This window comes from Oncorhynchus kisutch, linkage group LG17, assembly GCF_002021735.2.
Source record: "Oncorhynchus kisutch isolate 150728-3 linkage group LG17, Okis_V2, whole genome shotgun sequence".
Lineage (NCBI taxonomy): Eukaryota > Metazoa > Chordata > Actinopteri > Salmoniformes > Salmonidae > Oncorhynchus > Oncorhynchus kisutch.
The window spans coordinates 9,545,564-9,564,790 of NC_034190.2; the positions used below are offsets into that span (position 1 = coordinate 9,545,564).

The 19,227-nt window shown below is 44.1% G+C and overlaps 1 protein-coding gene across 8 annotated transcripts in view; it reads right to left on the minus strand.

Moving 5' to 3' along the window:
• LOC109907152 (MAP7 domain-containing protein 1-like) overlaps positions 1-19,227 on the minus strand; it is a 74,183-nt gene that overhangs the window by 13,512 nt on the left and 41,444 nt on the right. For 4 of the 8 annotated variants that reach the window (XM_031795071.1, XM_031795072.1, XM_031795074.1 and 1 more), the window contains exons 3-8: positions 17,444-17,512; positions 16,364-16,384; positions 11,753-11,916; positions 10,857-10,965; positions 9,125-9,229; positions 436-564 (exon numbers count right to left, since the gene is read on the minus strand). In XM_031795071.1, coding sequence (XP_031650931.1) covers positions 436-564; positions 9,125-9,229; positions 10,857-10,965; positions 11,753-11,916; positions 16,364-16,384; positions 17,444-17,512 — 597 coding nt within the window. The remainder of the gene's footprint in view (positions 1-435; positions 565-9,124; positions 9,230-10,856; positions 10,966-11,752; positions 11,917-16,363; positions 16,385-17,443; positions 17,513-19,227) is intronic. The other 4 variants (XM_031795079.1, XM_031795077.1, XM_031795075.1 and 1 more) reach the window with 3 other exon arrangements.

The following is a 19,227-nucleotide window of genomic DNA, read 5'->3' on the forward strand; positions in this document are numbered from 1 at the left end:
CTGTAACTAGTGGTAGTCTGATGTATACTGTACTGTACCTAGTGGTAGTCTGGTGTATACTGTACTGTAACTAGTGGTAGTCTGATGTATACTGTACTGTACCTAGTGGTAGTCTGGTGTATACTGTACTGTACCTAGTGGTAGTCTGGTGTATACTGTACTGTCCCTAGTGGTAGTCTGGTGTATACTGTAACTAGTGGTAGTCTGATGTATACTGTACTGTAACTAGTGGTAGTCTGGTGTATACTGTACTGTACCCAGTGGTAGTCTGGTGTGTACTGTAACTTGTGGTAGTCTGGTGTATACTGTAACTAGTGGTAGTCTGGTGTATACTGTACTGTAACTAGTGGTAGTCTGGTGTATGTATGCTGTAAGTTCCCCTTCCCTGGAAAATAAGGGAGATAAAGGTTCCTGTAGGGGTCAGAGGTCACTCACAGGGGTCCCGGGAGTCGCTATTGTTGAGCAGGGTCACGGCGCTGCGGCTACGGGCCAGGAAGGACAGGGTGGGTGTCATGAGCCGCTCCACGATGCGGCTCTCCCACGGACTAAGACGCAGACTGCGAGCTGGCAGACACAAGAGGGCACTCTTTTACACACACACATACACACACACACACTGCAGAGTCCCCAGAATCAGACTCCCGAGTAGTGCACCACCAAATTACCCACCGTTCCCCAGTCACTCACTGACAACACTGCAGCACAGCATTTCATCCCGCAACACAAACTGGTCCCCGTCTGATCACACTTAATAACTGTAGCTATTTCACCCTGACCACTCTTACTACGTACTGTGGAGACAGACTTCACTCCAGTTAAACATGATGGACAGGTGGAGAAATCTGGAGATGTTTCACCCACATGTACTGTACCAGTCAAAAGTTTGGACACACCTACTCATTACAGTTTTTTTTGTACTATGTTCTACATTGTAGAATAATAGTGAAGACATCAAAACTATGAAATAACACATATGGAATCATGTAGTAACCAAAACAGTGTTAAACAAATCAAAATATATTTTAGATTTGAGATTCTTCAAAGTAGCCACCGTTTGCCTTGATGACAGCTTTGCACACTCTTGGAATTCTCTCAACCAGCTTCATGAGGTAGTCACCTGGAATGCATTTCAATGAACAGGTGTGTCTTGTTAAAAGTTAATTTGTGGAATTTCTTTCCTTCTTAATGTTTTGAGGCAATCAGTTGTGTTGTGACAAGGTAGGGGTTGTATACAGACGATAGCCCTATTTGGTAAAAGACCAAGTCCATATTATGGCAAGAACAGCTCAAATAAGCAAAGAGAAACGACAACCCATCATTACTTTAAGACATGAAGGTCAGTCAATACGAAACATTTCAAGAACCTTGAAAGTTTCTTCAAGTGCAGTCGCAAATACCATCAAGCGCTATGATGAATCTAGCTCTCATGAGGACCGCCACAGGAAAGGAAGACCCAGAGTTACCTCTGCTGCAGAGGATAAGTTCATTACAGTTACCAGCCTCAGAAATTGCAGCCCAAATAAATGCTTCACAGAGTTCCCGTAACAGACACATCTCAACATCAACTGTTCAGAGGAGACTGCGTGAATCAGGCCTTCATGGTCAAATTGCTGCAAAGAAACCACTACTAAAGGACACCAATGAGAAGAAGAGACGTGCTTGGCCAAGAAACAAGAGCAATGGACATTAGACTGGTGGAAATCTGAGTCCAAATTGAGTCCGGATGATCTCCACAAGTGGGGTTCCAATCGTGAAGCATGGAGGAGGAGGTGTGATGGGGTGGAGATGCTTTGCTGGTTACACTGTCTGTTATTTATTTAAAATTCAAGGCACACTTAACCAGCATGGCTACCACAGCATTCTGCAGCGATACACCATCCCATCTGGTTTGCGCTTTTCAACAGGACACACCTCCAGGCTGTGTAAGGGCTATTTGACCAAGAAGGAGAGTGAATGAGTGCTGCATCAGATGACCTGGCCTCCACAATCACCAGACCTCATCCCAGTTCAGATGGTTTGGGGTGAGTTGGACCGCAGAGTGAAGGAAAAGCAGCCAACACGTGCTAGAAACTCCTTCAAGACTGCTGGAAAAGCATTCCAGGTGAAGCTGGTTGAGAGAATGCCAAGAGTGTGCAGCCATCAAGGCAAAAGGTAGCTACTTGTAAATGTAAATTCTGATTTGTTAAACACTTTTTTGGTTACTACATGATTCCAAATGTGTTATTTCATAGTTTTGATGTCTTCACTGTTATTCTACAATGTAGAAAATAGTAAAAATAAAGAAAAAACCCTTGAATATGTAGGTGTGTCCAAACTTTTCAACGGTACTGTACATGTCACATACCTCATAACGTCACAGATCACACACATAACAATATAACTGCTCAACTGCTACATTTCCTCCATACTAAAAGAATGACAACTTACTTGCCATCCACAATACATGTAAATATTGGACTATAAATTGTGGGTTCCTGTATTATACGTATGCTAAAATGTTTATTCTAGTCTAGAGACATTTACTTTATGTTCGTATACTTATATTAGATTATTTCTTGTTGTTGTTGCGTTGTCGAGAAGACACCTGTGCATAAACATTTGGTTGATCAGTGTATACCATCTGTATCCCGTACATACAACATTGAAAATGTTGAATTCATGTAGTTCTTCTTCTCAAATGACTTGTCATTCAAAAACACACCACCCATAAAGCCATGACTGTCTAGCAGGCCTAGGCTCCACCCAGACCAAGCCATGCTGACAGAGGCATGCTAGATCAGATCCTCAGCATTCGAGCCGACGTTACTCCTGGGATGCTGTGCCTAAGACTTACTCTTATGCCATAATATGTTTGTCATATTATATTTTAGACTACGTCCTAAATGGCAGACTATTTACTACATAGTGCACTACTTTTGACCAGGGTTCCACAGGGCTTTGTTTAAAACTAGTGCACTATGTAGGAATAGGGTGCCATTCGGGACACAGACATCATGACAAACACTCAAGAACAATCACAACTGGAACAAATCTAATGTCAGAGCAAATGGCTTTTGAACGTCGGGAGCCCCTGAAATCATTTGTCCCTAAAACTACGTAAATTTCAGAAAGTTACAAAACAGTGTGTGGGTCACAGGGTGCTACGTTGTGGTGACGGAACCAGACTGGTGGATTTATGAGAGCCCTCTGTGTGAGATTTTCTGTGTGGAGGAGAATTTGGTGGAAAAATGACCCAAACCTTTTGAAGATGAGTTGAAATAGGGCACGTAACGTATTAAAGTACCTCCAGTAGGGTAAAGAGTATGACCCGAGTCTCTCATAAACTTAATTCTAAGTAACTGGCAATTAGGCCTATGTGACCACGGAGTTTCAGCATCTTCGATGGGCCATTGATAGTATCGTACAATAGAATGTTAACATAGGCATCACTAGGACTTGATTGATAGCGGCATGATAAGGGACCCTGGGATGAACAAAGCTGTGTAGGCCTACAGTAACACCATTCTATAGAGACTCCACTGCTATATAACTGATTTATGGTGTGGGCCCTAATCGTTGGGTCCAGTCAGCTATGCTAAGTAGCATCCCAAACGGTACCATAACCCCTATTTAGTGCCCTTCTTTTTACCAGCCCCCATAGGGCTCTGGTCAAAAGTAGTGCACTATACTATATACTGTATAGGGTGCAGTTTGGGACACATCTCTTGTGTGGATCACTCAGCTCTCTCTGTATCCTCTAACTGATGGCATGGTGTCACACAGAATGTTGCCCCGTTGACTCTTTGCTCAGCAATGAAGCCAGACTGGAATCAGAAACTGGAATCAGAAACTGGAATCAGAAACTGGAATCAGAAACTGGAATCAGAAACTGGAATCAGAAACTGGAATCAGACTGGAATCAGAAACTGGAATCAGACTGGAATCAGAAACTGGAATCAGAGAAAATGCTGTTTATAGAGGAACATCTCAATATGTCGTCTTATTAAGCATTATCCTGTAATAACAACATTGAATGCGTACACACACACGCGCGCACACACACACACAGTCACACACACACACAGTCACGTGCGCACACACAATCACACACACACACAGTCACACACACACACACACACACACACACTGTCACGCACAGTCACGCGCGCACACACAATCACACACACACACACAGTCACACACACACACACACACACACAGTCACACACACACACACACACACACAGTCACGCGCGCACACACAATCACACACACACAGTCACACACAGTCACGCACAGTCACGCGCACACACACAATCACACACACACACAGTCACGCACGCACACACACACAGTCATGCACACAGTCAACCAAGCACAGAAAGTTCACAATCACAACGGCAACACCAAGAAGCTGATGATAAGCATGAGTCGTGCCACTTCATTTCTGCAGATGCATGTAAAGCACATTTAGGATGGTACTGATCAGTGAATGGAAAACACTGAAAAGCTTTGACTATCCCATAACATTGACTGGTTCATATTATTTAATGGACCAGGGGTCACCTTCGCTGTATTTTGGACAGATCATTTTCACAAAGTCTTTTACGGTTGATAACCCAACTTGAGCCCGGGCCTGTTGCTAAGCAACAGTGAGGCGGCTTATTTTCTCCTTCAATGCGGCAAGACATTTACTGCTGCTGCCTGATACAGTGAACACCTGGTAGATAAGTCATGGGGCTCTAAAAAAACATCAGGCTATTATAGGCCTACGTATGTCCCACAGCCAGAACATTTTAACTGCTAAGTCGACTGGATTTCATATGGCAGATCCTGGAAAATATCAGTCTGCTGAAGAGAGGACATTCTGTGTCAAGTATTTAGTATTGACTTTGTATTGAATTTGTTCGGGAAGGTCAATAAAAGCTGACTGCGTGTAGTCAGTTATGAGTGACATGACAACTTCTGATGGCGGAGATCCAAAGGTTGGAAGAGGACTTGGACAGCCTTCAAAAATAATGGATGACGAGCTAATGACATATATTATAGCAACCTAAGATCTCCTCCATCTATGATCTCCTCCATCTAAGATCTCCTCCGCCTAAGATCTCCATCTTAGATCTCCCCTACCTAAGATCTCCTCTATCTAAGATTTCATCCACCTAAGATCTCCTCCATCTAAGATCTCCTCCATCTATGATCTCCTCCATCTAAGATCTCCTCCGCCTAAGATCTCCTCCATCTAAGATCTCCTCCGCCTAAGATCTCCATCTAAGATCTCCCCTACCTAAGATCTCCTCTATCTAAGATCTCTTCCACCTAAGATCTCCTCCATCTAAGATCTCCTCAACCTAAGATCTCCTCCGCCTAAGATCTCCATCTAAGATCTCCCCTACCTAAGATCTCCTCTATCTAAGATCTCTTCCACCTAAGATCTCCTCCATCTAAGATCTCCTCAACCTAAGATCTCCTCCGCCTAAGATCTCCATCTAAGATCTCCCCTACCTAAGATCTCCATCTAAGATCTCCCCTACCTAAGATCTCCTCTATCTAAGATCTCCCCTACCTAAGATCTCCTCTATCTAAGATCTCTTCCACCTAAGATCTCCTCTATCTAAGATCTCCCCTACCTAAGATCTCCTCTATCTAAGATCTCCCCTACCTAAGATCTCCTCTATCTAAGATCTCTTCCACCTAAGATCTCCTCTATCTAAGATCTCCCCTACCTAAGATCTCCTCTATCTAAGATCTCCCCTACCTAAGATCTCCCCTACCTAAGATCTCCATCTAAGATCTCCTCTCCACATGTTATTACTGCACATGTGATAATTAGATAAAGAGTTCATCAATGACTACCTGACCATTTACATGACACTATCTGACCATTATGGTGGAAAATTGCAGGATTATTTTATAGTACTTTTATTGCATCAAATTGTTGTTTTATGTAACAGAATAGAGTATTCATATAACTATTGTGTGTGTGTTCTACTGAGGATGGGCCTCTGGGAGATAACACTGACAGGAGATTTATGATGTCTTTTGGGTGATAAAACCTAAAGAGCATTCCAGAGCATGAGTTAATACTTCTGTTCTATATGGTACCAGGGAGAGATGACCCCAGGGCCAGACTCTGGTCTGTAGACAAAGATGACTGTTTTTACAGCAGATACTGTCTGCTATGAATTATAGGTATCTTTCATACAAATCGTAACCCTGTGACCCATTCTATATATCTGTTGTTCGTCATGTAGGTTGAAAGGGGTGTATCTTGGCTATAAAATACCTTTGTACTTTTGTCTCAACAAATCATCTGAGGGTGATTCGTCGACCAGCCATCGCTATTGCAAAACTCTCACTAACAAAGATTTAGTTTAAAACCAAGTTTGTCTCTCCTCATTTGATAGTAAAGAAATGAACCACCACACCATTTACAATATACTATCTGACCATTGACATTACACTATCTATCTACATTACAGTATCTATTTGCATTACACTATTTGATCATTTACATTACATTATCTGACCATTTACATTACATTATCTGACCATTGATATTACACTAGTCTTCTTCCAAACCAAAATGGAGAATCCTTAGCATTAGATGAAACATTAGCCACAGTCACATTACAATACCCATCACCACCACCACCACCGAACCACACCATGCCATCATGACCACAGAACCACACCACCACCTCTACCACCACCACGACACCTCTACCACATCTCTACCACCAGTGAACCACACCATGCCATCATGACCACTGAACCACACCATGCCATCATGACCACTGAACCACACCATGCCATCATGACCACTGAACCACACCATGCCATCATGACCACCAAACCACACCACCACCTCTACCACCACCGCCGAACCACACCATGCCATCATGACCACTGAACCACACCATGCCATCATGACCACTGAACCACACCACCACCTCTACACCTCCACCTCCGAACCGCACCATGCCATCATGACCACTGAACCACACCACCACACCTCCACCACCTCCTCTACCACCTCCACCTCCACCACCACCACACTTCTACCACCTCTACCACCACACCTCTACCGACCTCCTCCATACCTCTACCACCTCCCTCTATCAACTCTACCACACCTCCACCACCACACCTCTATCAACTCTACCACACCTCCACCTCTACCACCACCACACCTCCTCCACCTCCACCACACCTCTATCAACTCTACCACACTTCCACCACCACACCTCTACCAACTCTACCACACCTCCACCATCACACCTCTATCAACTCTACCACACCTCCACCACCACACCTCTACCAACTCTACCACACCTCCACCACCACACCTCTACCACCACATCTCTACCACCACCACCACCACATCTCTACCACCACCACCACCACACCTCTACCACCACCACCACCACCACACCTCTACCACCTTTACCACCTCCTCTATCACCTCTACCACCACACCACCACATCTCTACCACCACCACCACATCTCTACCACCACCACCACATCTCTACCACCACCACCACATCTCTACCACCACCACCACATCTCTACCACCACCACCACATCTCTACCACCTCCACCACCACACCTCTATCACCTCTGCCACCACCACCATATCTCTACCACCACCACCACCACCACCACCACACACCATGCCACCACACCTCTACCACCTCCACACCTCTATCACCTCTACCACCACCACCACCACACCTCTACCACCACCACCACACCTCTACCACCTCTACCACCACCACACCTCTACCACCACCACCACACCTCTACCACCACCACACCTCTATCACCTCCACCACCACACCTCTATCACCTCCACCACCACACCTCTACCACCACCACACCTCTATCACCTCTACCACCTCCACCACCACACCTCTACCACCTCCACCACCACACCTCTATCACCTCCACACCTCCACCACCACCACACCTCTATCACCTCCACCACCACACCTCTACCACCACCACACCTCTACCACCTCCACCACCACACCTCTACCACCACCACACCTCTACCACCACCACCACCACACCTCTATCACCTCTACCACCACACCTCTACCACCTCCACCACCACATCTCTACCACCTTTACCATCTCCTATCACCTCCACCACCACCACCACACCACCTACCACCACCACCTCCTCCACCACCACACCTCTACCGACCTCCACCATACCTCATTCACCCCCCCACCACATCTCCACCACCACCACCACACCTCCATCACCACACCTCTACCACCTCCTCCACCACCACCCCACCTCTACCACCACCACCTCCTCTCCACCATCACCTCCTCTCCAACCACCACACCTCAACCACACCTCTACCACCACACCTCCACCACCACCACACCGCCACCACCTCCTCTACCACCACCTCTACCACCACCTCCACCACCACCTCCTCTACCACCACCTCTACCACCACCACCACCACCTCTACCACCACCACACCTCCACCTCCAACACCACTTCTGCCACCCCCACCCCCACACCTCTACCACCACCTCCACCACCACCACCTCTACCACACCGCCACCACCACCTCTACCACCACCTCTACCACCAGCTCTACCACCACCACCACCTCTACCACCACCACACCTCTACCACCACCACCACCTCTACCACCCCCACCACCTCCTCTACCACCACCACCACCTCCAAACCAGCACAGCTTATGACCAACAGCAGAGTGGAGGACAACCAAAGAGTGTGGAATAGAAGGGTGTCATGACTGAAGTGACAGAAACCTATACACACCAATAGAGCGAAAAAATTATCACAAAATATGGAATAATATAGATGTCTAGTCTGATCAAAAATTCAGAGAGAAGAAGGTAAATCAATCAACAACAACTAATCAACAAAACCATGATGCACATGAGATCGGGGATGTGAGACGGGTAATGTAGTGTTGTAAGGATAGGAAATGATTGGTCACCAGGCAACAGGCAGGCAGGCAGGCCACCAGGCCACAGTTAAAACTAAAACCAGGTAGTAAGGAGGATCTGAGAGGAGAAGGGAGTGGGGAGGAGGGGAGGAGGGGGACTGATATAAAGGCCTGGTGGACATTGACGCGGGTCGGTCATCCTTACTTCTGTTGGGGGAGTTCCAGAGGGTGGCAGAAGACTTGGACAGCCTGTTGTTAATGACAGGGTCCACCTGTCTCGGTAAGTTGACAGTGGAGGCCGAACATCTGCCTGCACCAGAGAGAACGCAACAGACAACAACTGTTCACAAGGCTGACGGGGTGGGGAACCCAAGGATGTACTGTAGACGTAGGCCTAGTGTGGATGAGCTCGCCCTCTGTCTGTCTCTGTCTGTCTCTCTCTGTCTGTCTGTCTGTCTGGATCATGCAGTTGACAGAGCGTATAGCAGAGTGGGACCACATCATTCACTGATTTACTGATTCATTGATTCACTGATTCATTGTAGTTTAGGGCACTCTAAAACCCAGAAACACATGGCGTCTAAACCCCAGAAACAGATGGCGTCTAAACCCCAGAAACAGATGGCGTCTAAACCCCAGAAACACATGGCGTCTAAACCTCAGAAACACATGGCGTCTAAACCTCAGAAACAAATGGCGTCTAAACCCCAGAAACAGATGGCGTCTAAACCCCAGAAACAAATGGCGTCTAAACCCCAGAAACAAATGGCGTCTAAACCCCAGAAACCAATGGCGTCTAAACCCCAGAAACCAATGGCGTCTAAACCCCAGAAACCAATGGCGTCTAAACCCCAGAAACCAATGGCGTCTAAACCCTATAAATAAATGGCGTCTAAAGCCCAGAAACCAATGGCGTCTAAACCCCAGAAACAAATGGCGTCTAAACCCCAGAAACAGATGGCGTCTAAACCCCAGAAACAGATGGCGTCTAAAACCCAGAAACAGATGGTGTCTAAAACCCAGAAACAAATGGCATCTAAAACCCAGAAACAGATGGCGTCTAAAACCCAGAAACAGATGGCGTCTAAAACCCAGAAACCAATGGCGTCTAAACCCCAGAAACAGATGGCGTCTAAACCCCAGAAACAGATGGCGTCTAAAACCCAGAAACAAATCTTTCTAGAGAACACCAAGTGGTATAGATTGTTTGGTTTGAACTACAAAGACTAAGAAACAAACAAACACAAAAAAAAACACACACACATTCGTATTTAGACTTCAGAGAGAAGAGAAGGCTCCTGACATCGTCACAATCCAAGAGAAGGCCTGCCTTTCACAAGCTTGAGTCATTGTTGGATTGAGCAGCATAGTGTACTGTAGGAGACAGTTGGCATACTGAACGCTGAGAATGTTCCTCACAGCTCTGTGATAAACTCAACACCTTGCCGTTCACACAGCAAGTCTAATGAAACATTTACATGACACCCTCCACATATTCCCCTCTGTCTCCTATATCTGGATTCTACTGAACAGTTAGAATCTAGAGTCTGAGAAACAGTTCAGATGAGAAGGATCAATACAAATCTAGTCTAGCCATAGGCAACATATTGTTAGTAAACATGAATTATATAATGACTCATCTAGCTATTGTAATAGTCCTCAAATGAAAACTTTACCACCCCTAAACCAAATTACAATCCCACCCCTACGACATCCAAACTGTAGGACACTGTAAAGCAACATTAGTTAGTCTAGAACGTCTCTGTCCTGTTCTATGCTGCTCAATGAGGGAACTGTGTGAGCAGTTGTACGAGACATCATGGGGGTCCTAGGTGGTTCGGGTCTATGTAGTAATATGTGGTTCTATGTGGTTCTATGAGGTTCTATGTGGTTCTATGTGGTTCTATGAGGTTCTATGTGGTTCCAGTGCTGCTCACTTTGTCGGCGCGAGGTCTGGTTGAGGCCTCCAGCCCAGGACCATCTCTGCTGACGGATCTCAGCCCAAGTCTTTTTGGTTGACTTCCTGATGGCCGCCTCGTAGCGCTCCTGTGGCGTGGTAAAAGGGAGACAAAACTTTGACTCACTCAAACAGCTACTAAGGACCTCAACGTGTAATGTTTCTACAACCTCCAACCACTATGTGTATGTACCCTGTGACCTTGTACCCACAAAGCAAAAGCTGAGTTTCTATATTTGTAATCAGCAAACGCTTAGATAAAGTGACCAAATACTTATTTTCCACCATAATTTGCAAATCAATTCATTAAAAATCCTACAATGTGATTTTCTGATTTTGTTTCTTCTCATTTTGTCTGTCATAGTTGAAGTGTACCTATGATGAAAATTACAGGCCTCTATCATCTTTTTAAGTGGGAGAACTTGCACAATTGGTGGCTGACTAAATACTTTTTTGCCCCACTGTAGTTGGATGGGCTATTTACAGATGGGCTATGTACAGCTGCAACGATCGGTAAGCTGCTCAGATAGCTGATGCTTAAAGTTAGTGAGGGAGATATAAGTCTCCAACTTTGGGAGATTTTTGCAGTTCGTTCCAGTCACTGGCAGCAGAGAACTGGAAGGAAAGGCGGACAAATAAGGTGTTGGTTGGGAATGACCATATATAGATAGATAGATATACCTGCTGGAGCGAGTGCTACGGGTGGGTGTTGTTATGGTGACCAGTAAGCTTATATAAGGCGGAGCTTTACCTAGCAAAGATATACACTTAGGTACAGTATGCTGTCCCCTAGCCTGTAACAAAACTACCTACAAAACTGAACACAACACTTGAGCAACAGAGAGATCTTGAAGGTGACCCTCCTCCAGTCCCCACCTTGTTCTTCTCTAGTTTCTGCCTCTGTTTCTCTTCCAGGAGGGCTCTGCGTTTCTCAAGCTTCAGTCTCTGGTCCTCCAGCCTCCTCCTACGTTCCTCCAGCTGGCTCTCCCTCAGACGCCTCGCCTTCTCCTCCTTCTCCAGCCACTGGGCCTTCTTAGTCGCTAGACAACGGGAGGCAACGGGTACAGTTTTTTATTTTATTTTTTTATTTCACATGATTTAGTTGTATTTATTTTAATGTTCTGAAATTATTCAGACATCTTGACTTTAAAAAAAAAGTGTTACAGCCTCATTCTATAATGGATTCATTTAAATGTTTATTTGCAAACATTTCTAAAAATCTGTTTTTGCTTTGTCATGATGTGGTATTGTGTGTAGATTGATGAAGGGAAAAAAACGAATCAATATTAGAATAAGGCTGTAACTTAACAAAATGTTGAAAAAGTCAAGGGGTCTAGAATACTTTCAGAGTGCATTGTACATAGCAGCTAAAAAGGTGCATTGCGTATACATCAGGAAACTCAAGAAAACAAAACAAATGAATGGGATAGTTAGCTAGTCAAGAAAGTGTAGAAATCATGAATGGAATAATGGACAATTCAGGGTTAGTTGAAGCAACTAATAACCTCTTTCTCTCAATCTCTCTATTTGTTTTTGTCTGCCCTCCATATATCTCTGCACTAGCTGGTCATAATAAACAACTCAACACTACATAGTGGGTTGTTGTTTGTCCATTGAGACGAACTCTGGCCTTGTGATCTCACAGTTTAAGGCTGTTAAAATTCTCATGGTTTCTAGGAACCATTTTGGAAAAGGTAGAAGGATAGAATGGGAAGAAGACAGTTGTTTACACCCTCCCATAGGCCTAATTGCAATCCTACTCTAGTCATCATAACAGTCAACAAGTAGTAGTATAAGTAGCAGTAGCAGCAGTAGTACAAGTAGTAGACAGTAGTAGTAGTAGTAGTAGTAGTAGTAGTAGTAGTAGTAGACAGCAGTAGTAGCAGTAGTAGTAGTAGACAGCAGTAGTAGCAGTAGTAGTAGACAGCAGTAGTAGTTGTAGTAGTAGTAGACAGCAGTAGTAGTAGAAGTAGTAGACAGCAATAGTAGTAGACAGCAGTAGTAGTAGTAGTAGTAGTAGTAGACAGCAATAGTAGTAGTAGTAGTAATAGTAATATTAGTAGTAGTAACAGTAGAGAATAGTAGTAGTAGACAGCAGTAGTAGTTGTAGTAGTAGTAGACAGCAATAGTAGTAGTAGTAGTAGACAGCAGTAGTAGTTGTAGTAGTAGTGGTAGTAGTAGTAGACAGCAATAGTAGTAGTAGTAGTAGTAGTAGACAGCAATAGTAGTAGACAGTAGTAGTAGTAGTAGACAGCAATAGTAGTAGACAGGAGTAGTAGTAGTAGACAGCAATAGTAGTAGACAGTAGTAGTAGTAGTAGACAGCAATAGTAGTAGTAGTAGTGTCCCACTGTGTTTTATTAGTGCCCTCTAGCAGATACTGAGTTTCACTCCACAGTCTGTGTCTCATTTCTGACAGCCACAATTAAAATACAATGATTCTGCTTTGTTTAAACTCCCAGCATGCTGTGCACCAGCTGTGTCCTCTCTGCTCATTGGGCCTCCCCTAAGGTAGACACGCCACATGTGTACTGTATCTCAGAGTGGCATTTCCTGTTTTGCAATCCTCTGCATGTGGACCTACTTCCAATACACATGTGTTGTTAAAGACTAGCATGGTGAGGGGCAGGATACGTGTGAAGAGGTTTTTTGGATGAAGCTCAGTGTTGAATGGAGGGAAGTGAATGTGAGATGTTTTTAATAAAGCATACAATCCTCATTCTGGAATATTAAAACATTGAATGAAATGCATGAGTGTTTGATATTCATTGAGTGCATGCACTTTCATATTGTAATGGCTTTACTACAGCTTCATATACAATGGCCTTTACATAACAGCCTCATGGTTTAATGTACGGTGGGTTCTCTCTCATATGTGGTTCAACAGATGATAATCACATGTTCCTTTTTTCTCAGCATGTCATCATCAGTACAGTATACATACTGTAGTACATCCAACCATAAACATACTGTATACATACTGTAGTACATAGAGTATACATACTGTAGTACATAGAGTATACATACTGTAGTACATCCAACCATAAACATACTGTATACATACTGTAGTACATCCAACCATAAACATACTGTATACATACTGTAGTACATAGAGTATACATACTGTAGTACATAGAGTATACATACTGTAGTACATAGAGTATACATACTGTAGTACATCCAACCATAAACATACAGTATACATACTGTAGTACATCCAACCATAAACATACAGTATACATACTGTAGTACATAGAGTATACATACTGTAGTACATAGAGTATACATACTGTAGTACATAGAGTATACATACTGTAGTACATAGAGTATACATACTGTAGTACATAGAGTATACATACTGTAGTACATCCAACCATAAACATACAGTATACATACTGTAGTACATCCAACCATAAACATACAGTATACATACTGTAGTACATCCAACCATAAACATACTGTATACATACTGTAGTACATAGAGTATACATACTGTAGTACATAGAGTATACATACTGTAGTACATCCAACCATAAACATACTGTATACATACTGTAGTACATCCAACCATAAACATACTGTATACATACTGTAGTACATAGAGTATACATACTGTAGTACATAGAGTATACATACTGTAGTACATAGAGTATACATACTGTAGTACATCCAACCATAAACATACAGTATACATACTGTAGTACATCCAACCATAAACATACTGTATACATACTGTAGTACATAGAGTATACATACTGTAGTACATCCAACCATAAACATACAGTATACATACTGTAGTACATCCAACCATAAACATACAGTATACATACTGTAGTACATAGAGTATACATACTGTAGTACATAGAGTATACATACTGTAGTACATAGAGTATACATACTGTAGTACATAGAGTATACATACTGTAGTACATAGAGTATACATACTGTAGTACATCCAACCATAAACATACAGTATACATACTGTAGTACATCCAACCATAAACATACAGTATACATACTGTAGTACATCCAACCATAAACATACTGTATACATACTGTAGTACATAGAGTATACATACTGTAGTACATCCAACCATAAACATACAGTATACATACTGTAGTACATCCAACCATAAACATACAGTATACATACTGTAGTACATAGAGTATACATACTGTAGTACATCCAACCATAAACATACAGTATACATACTGTAGTACATCCAACCATAAACATACAGTATACATACTGTAGTACATCCAACCATAAACATACTGTATACATACTGTAGTACATCCAACCATAAACATACTGTAGTACATCCAACCATAAATGCTTGATGAAGTGAGATCTAAACATTTGCAGTCTGTAGTCCATATGAGATTCATTTCTTACATCTGGACAGACAGAGAGATTGTTCCAAATGGCACCCTATTCACTATCTAGTGCACTACTTTTTACCAGAGTCCTATGGCTAATGACACCCTATTCACTATCTAGTGTACTACTTTTGACCAGAGTCCTATGGCCAATGACACCCTATTCACTATCTAGTGCAGTACTTTTGATCAGGGCCCATAGGGAATTATCAGGTAAAGAAAAGGCTTCTTCCATTGGTTGGCTTCTGAAATGATTCCGTTGGCATGGCGATTATAACGAATCTAATGAAATGAGTAATTGCATCTAATCTGTCTGAGAGGCACGGCGGGTCAGTTCACAGTAATGACTACACATTTTTCACGCCTCGCCCCAGGGGGACTATGGGACGGCTCAGTGGGAGACATCCTCTGATTGGTCAGTTGGTTGCTGAAGCTCAGCGTACAGGGAGAGAGAGGCGGGGGGGGGGGCTTGGGCCATCGTTGAGGGATCCGATGTACTGCATGTCGTGTTGAAAACAAGCTCACAGAATACCTTGGATTGGATTGATTGCACAGGCTTTGGGTTGAGTGTACAAACAAGGGGCTTGAGCCAATGCTATGGAATGAGGCTGTGGGGAAATTATAGTGTACTAAGTGTCTCTGAGTTGATAATAAGATCACACAATACCTTGACATAAAAATAGAAAGTCAAGAAAAATCTATACTGGAAAGACATTACAATGATCCAACAAAATGATGCAAAGTACACATGCAAACACGTATAATGGACAGGAACGAATTAGGTGAAAGGCAAATCTCCACACAACGAAGACAGGAAAGAGAAAACATAATGAGGGACTCGTATAACTGAACTATCTGATCATTCTTCTTCTCAGAGACAAACAGGATGTTGTAAAGTTTCCCACTGGACAACAACAGGACAACATCCAGAAAGCAACAAAACTGATTAATGAACGAGAAAGGAAAAGTCGGTTCAGAAGCAGACAGAAATAAAAATAGATTGCATCCCAACCACAAGGTGGAGATGTGGAGAAAAGCATGACTGTTGCTGATAACAACTGATGTTACCAACGCTGATCTTATACAGTGCCGTATAGAGTAGCCTTACCTTGCAGCTGAGTTTGCTGTTCTGAAGCAGCAAAATGAGAAGACAACAGCAATAATCAATATCCATCAATCATTAGAAAGAAAAAACCCCATGGCAGAACCCCCATGACAGAACCCCCATGACAGAACCCTCATGGCAGAACCCTCATGGCAGAACCCCCATGGCAGAACCCCCATGGCAGAACACCCATTACAGAACCCCCATGACAGAACCCACATGACAGAACCCCTAATGGTAGAACCCTTATGGCAGAACCCTCATGGTAGAACCCCCATGACAGAACCCCCATGACAGAACCCCTAATGGTAGAACCCCCATGGCAGAACCCCCATGGCAGAACCCCCATGACAGAACCCCTAATGGTAGAACCCCCATGACAGAACCCCTAATGGCAGAACCCACATGACAGAACCCCTAATGGTAGAACCCCCATGACAGAACCCCCAATGGTAGAACCCCCATGGCAGAACCCCTAATGGTAGAACCCCCATGACAGAACCCCTAATGGTAGAACCCCCATGACAGAACCCCTAATGGCAGAACCCACATGACAGAACCCCTAATGGTAGAACCCCCATGACAGAACCCCCAATGGTAGAACCCCCATGGCAGAACCCCTAATGGTAGAACCCCCATGACAGAACCCCCATGACAGAACCCCTAATGGCAGAACCCCCATGACAGAACCCCTAATGGCAGAACCCCCATGACAGAACCCCTAATGGTAGAACCCCCATGACAGAACCCCATGGCAGAGTAATACAATGTAAGAGAGGCCAAGGGTTAAAGACAGGCGGACAGTTCAGGGTAGTGTAATACAACATATTGAAGGCTACAGTGTCTATTGGTTTATTCCATTCCTTCTATATCTCTGCCTTGTGTCAGGAACCCAAATGGCACCCTATTCCCTTTATAGTGCACTAATTTTGACCAGGGCCCTGGGATAGGGTGCCATTTTGGATGCTTCCCTAGACATGACTAGCTGAGTCTCTTGAGGCCTCCATACCAGACAAGCCCAACATGTCACACATGATAACAGAAAACACATTTCTCTATAGCTTATTTTCCTTTAGGGCTTACCAATGTATTTGGCCCTCTCCTCCCTCCGCTCCTTAGCCAGCTTCTGTCGTTGCTCTGTCGTCAACCCATCTAGGCAGAGAAAAAAATAACTATGCATCAGACATACATTTATTTTTACCTAAAATATCAATGCACCAAACAGCTGATCACACCTGTCATGTAGAGTATACTAGTATGAGAGAGGTCAAGTAGTTGAAACAATTCCTGCATCAATTCTAAACTACGGAGTGATGTCATACATACACTACCATTCAAAAGTTTGGGGTCACTTAGAAATGTCTTTGTTTTTGAAAGGAAAGCAAAAACAATTGCCCATTAAAATAAGATAAAATTGATCAGAAATACAGTGTAGACATTGTTAATGTTGTAAATGACTATTGTAGCTGGAAACAGCAGATTTTTTATGGAATATCTACATAGACAAACAGAGGACCATGATCCGCAACATCACTCCTGTGTTCCAATGGCACGCTGTGCAAGTTTATCATTTTAAAAGGCTAATTAGAAAGCCCTTCTCTAAATAGTACCTGCAAAACACCAGTCTCAACGTCAACAGTGAAGAGGCGACTCTGGGATGCTGGCCTTCTAGGCAGAGTTGTAAAGAAAAAAACATATCTCAGACTGGCCAATAAAAATAAAAGATTAAGATGGGCAAAAGAACACAGACACTGGACAGAGGAACTCTGCCTAGAAGGCCAGCATCCTGGAGTCACCTCTTCACTGTTGACGTTGAGACTGGACAGAGGAACTCTGCCTAGAAGGCCAGCATCCCGGAGTCGCCTCTTCACTGTTGACGTTGAGACTGGACAGAGGAACTCTGCCTAGAAGGCCAGCATCCCGGAGTCGTCTCTTCACTGTTGACGTTGAGACTGGACAGAGGAACTCTGCCTAGAAGGCCAGCATCCTGGAGTCGTCTCTTCACTGTTGACGTTGAGACTGGACAGAGGAACTCTGCCTAGAAGGCCAGCATCCCGGAGTCGCCTCTTCACTGTTGACGTTGAGACTGGACAGAGGAACTCTGCCTAGAAGGCCAGCATCCCGGAGTCACCTCTTCACTGTTGACGTTGAGACTGGACAGAGGAACTCTGCCTAGAAGGCCAGCATCCCGGAGTCGCCTCTTCACTGTTGACGTTGAGACTGGACAGAGGAACTCTGCCTAGAAGGCCAGCATCCCGGAGTCACCTCTTCACTGTTGACGTTGAGACTGGACAGAGGAACTCTGCCTAGAAGGCCAGCATCCCGGAGTCGCCTCTTCACTGTTGACGTTGAGACTGGACAGAGGAACTCTGCCTAGAAGGCCAGCATCCCGGAGTCACCTCTTCACTGTTGACGTTGAGACTGGACAGAGGAACTCTGCCTAGAAGGCCAGCATCCCGGAGTCGCCTCTTCACTGTTGACGTTGAGACTGGTGTTTTGCAGGGACTATTTAATGAAGCTACCAGTTGATGACTTGTGAGGTGTCTGTTTCTCAAACTAGACACTCTAATGTACTTGTCCTCTTGCTCAGTTGTGCACCGGGGCCTCCCACTCCTCTTTCTATTCTGGTTAGAGCCAGTTTGTGAAGGGAGTAGTACACAGCGTTGTACAAGATCTTCAGTTTCTTGGCAATTTCTCGCCATGGAATAGCCTTCATTTCTCTGAACAAGAATAGACTGATGAGTTTCATAAGAAATGTCTTTGTTTCTGGCCATTTTGAGCCTGTAATCAAACCCACAAATGCTGATGCTCCAGATACTCAACTAGTCTAAAGAAGGCCAGTTTTATTGCTTCTTTAATCATATCAG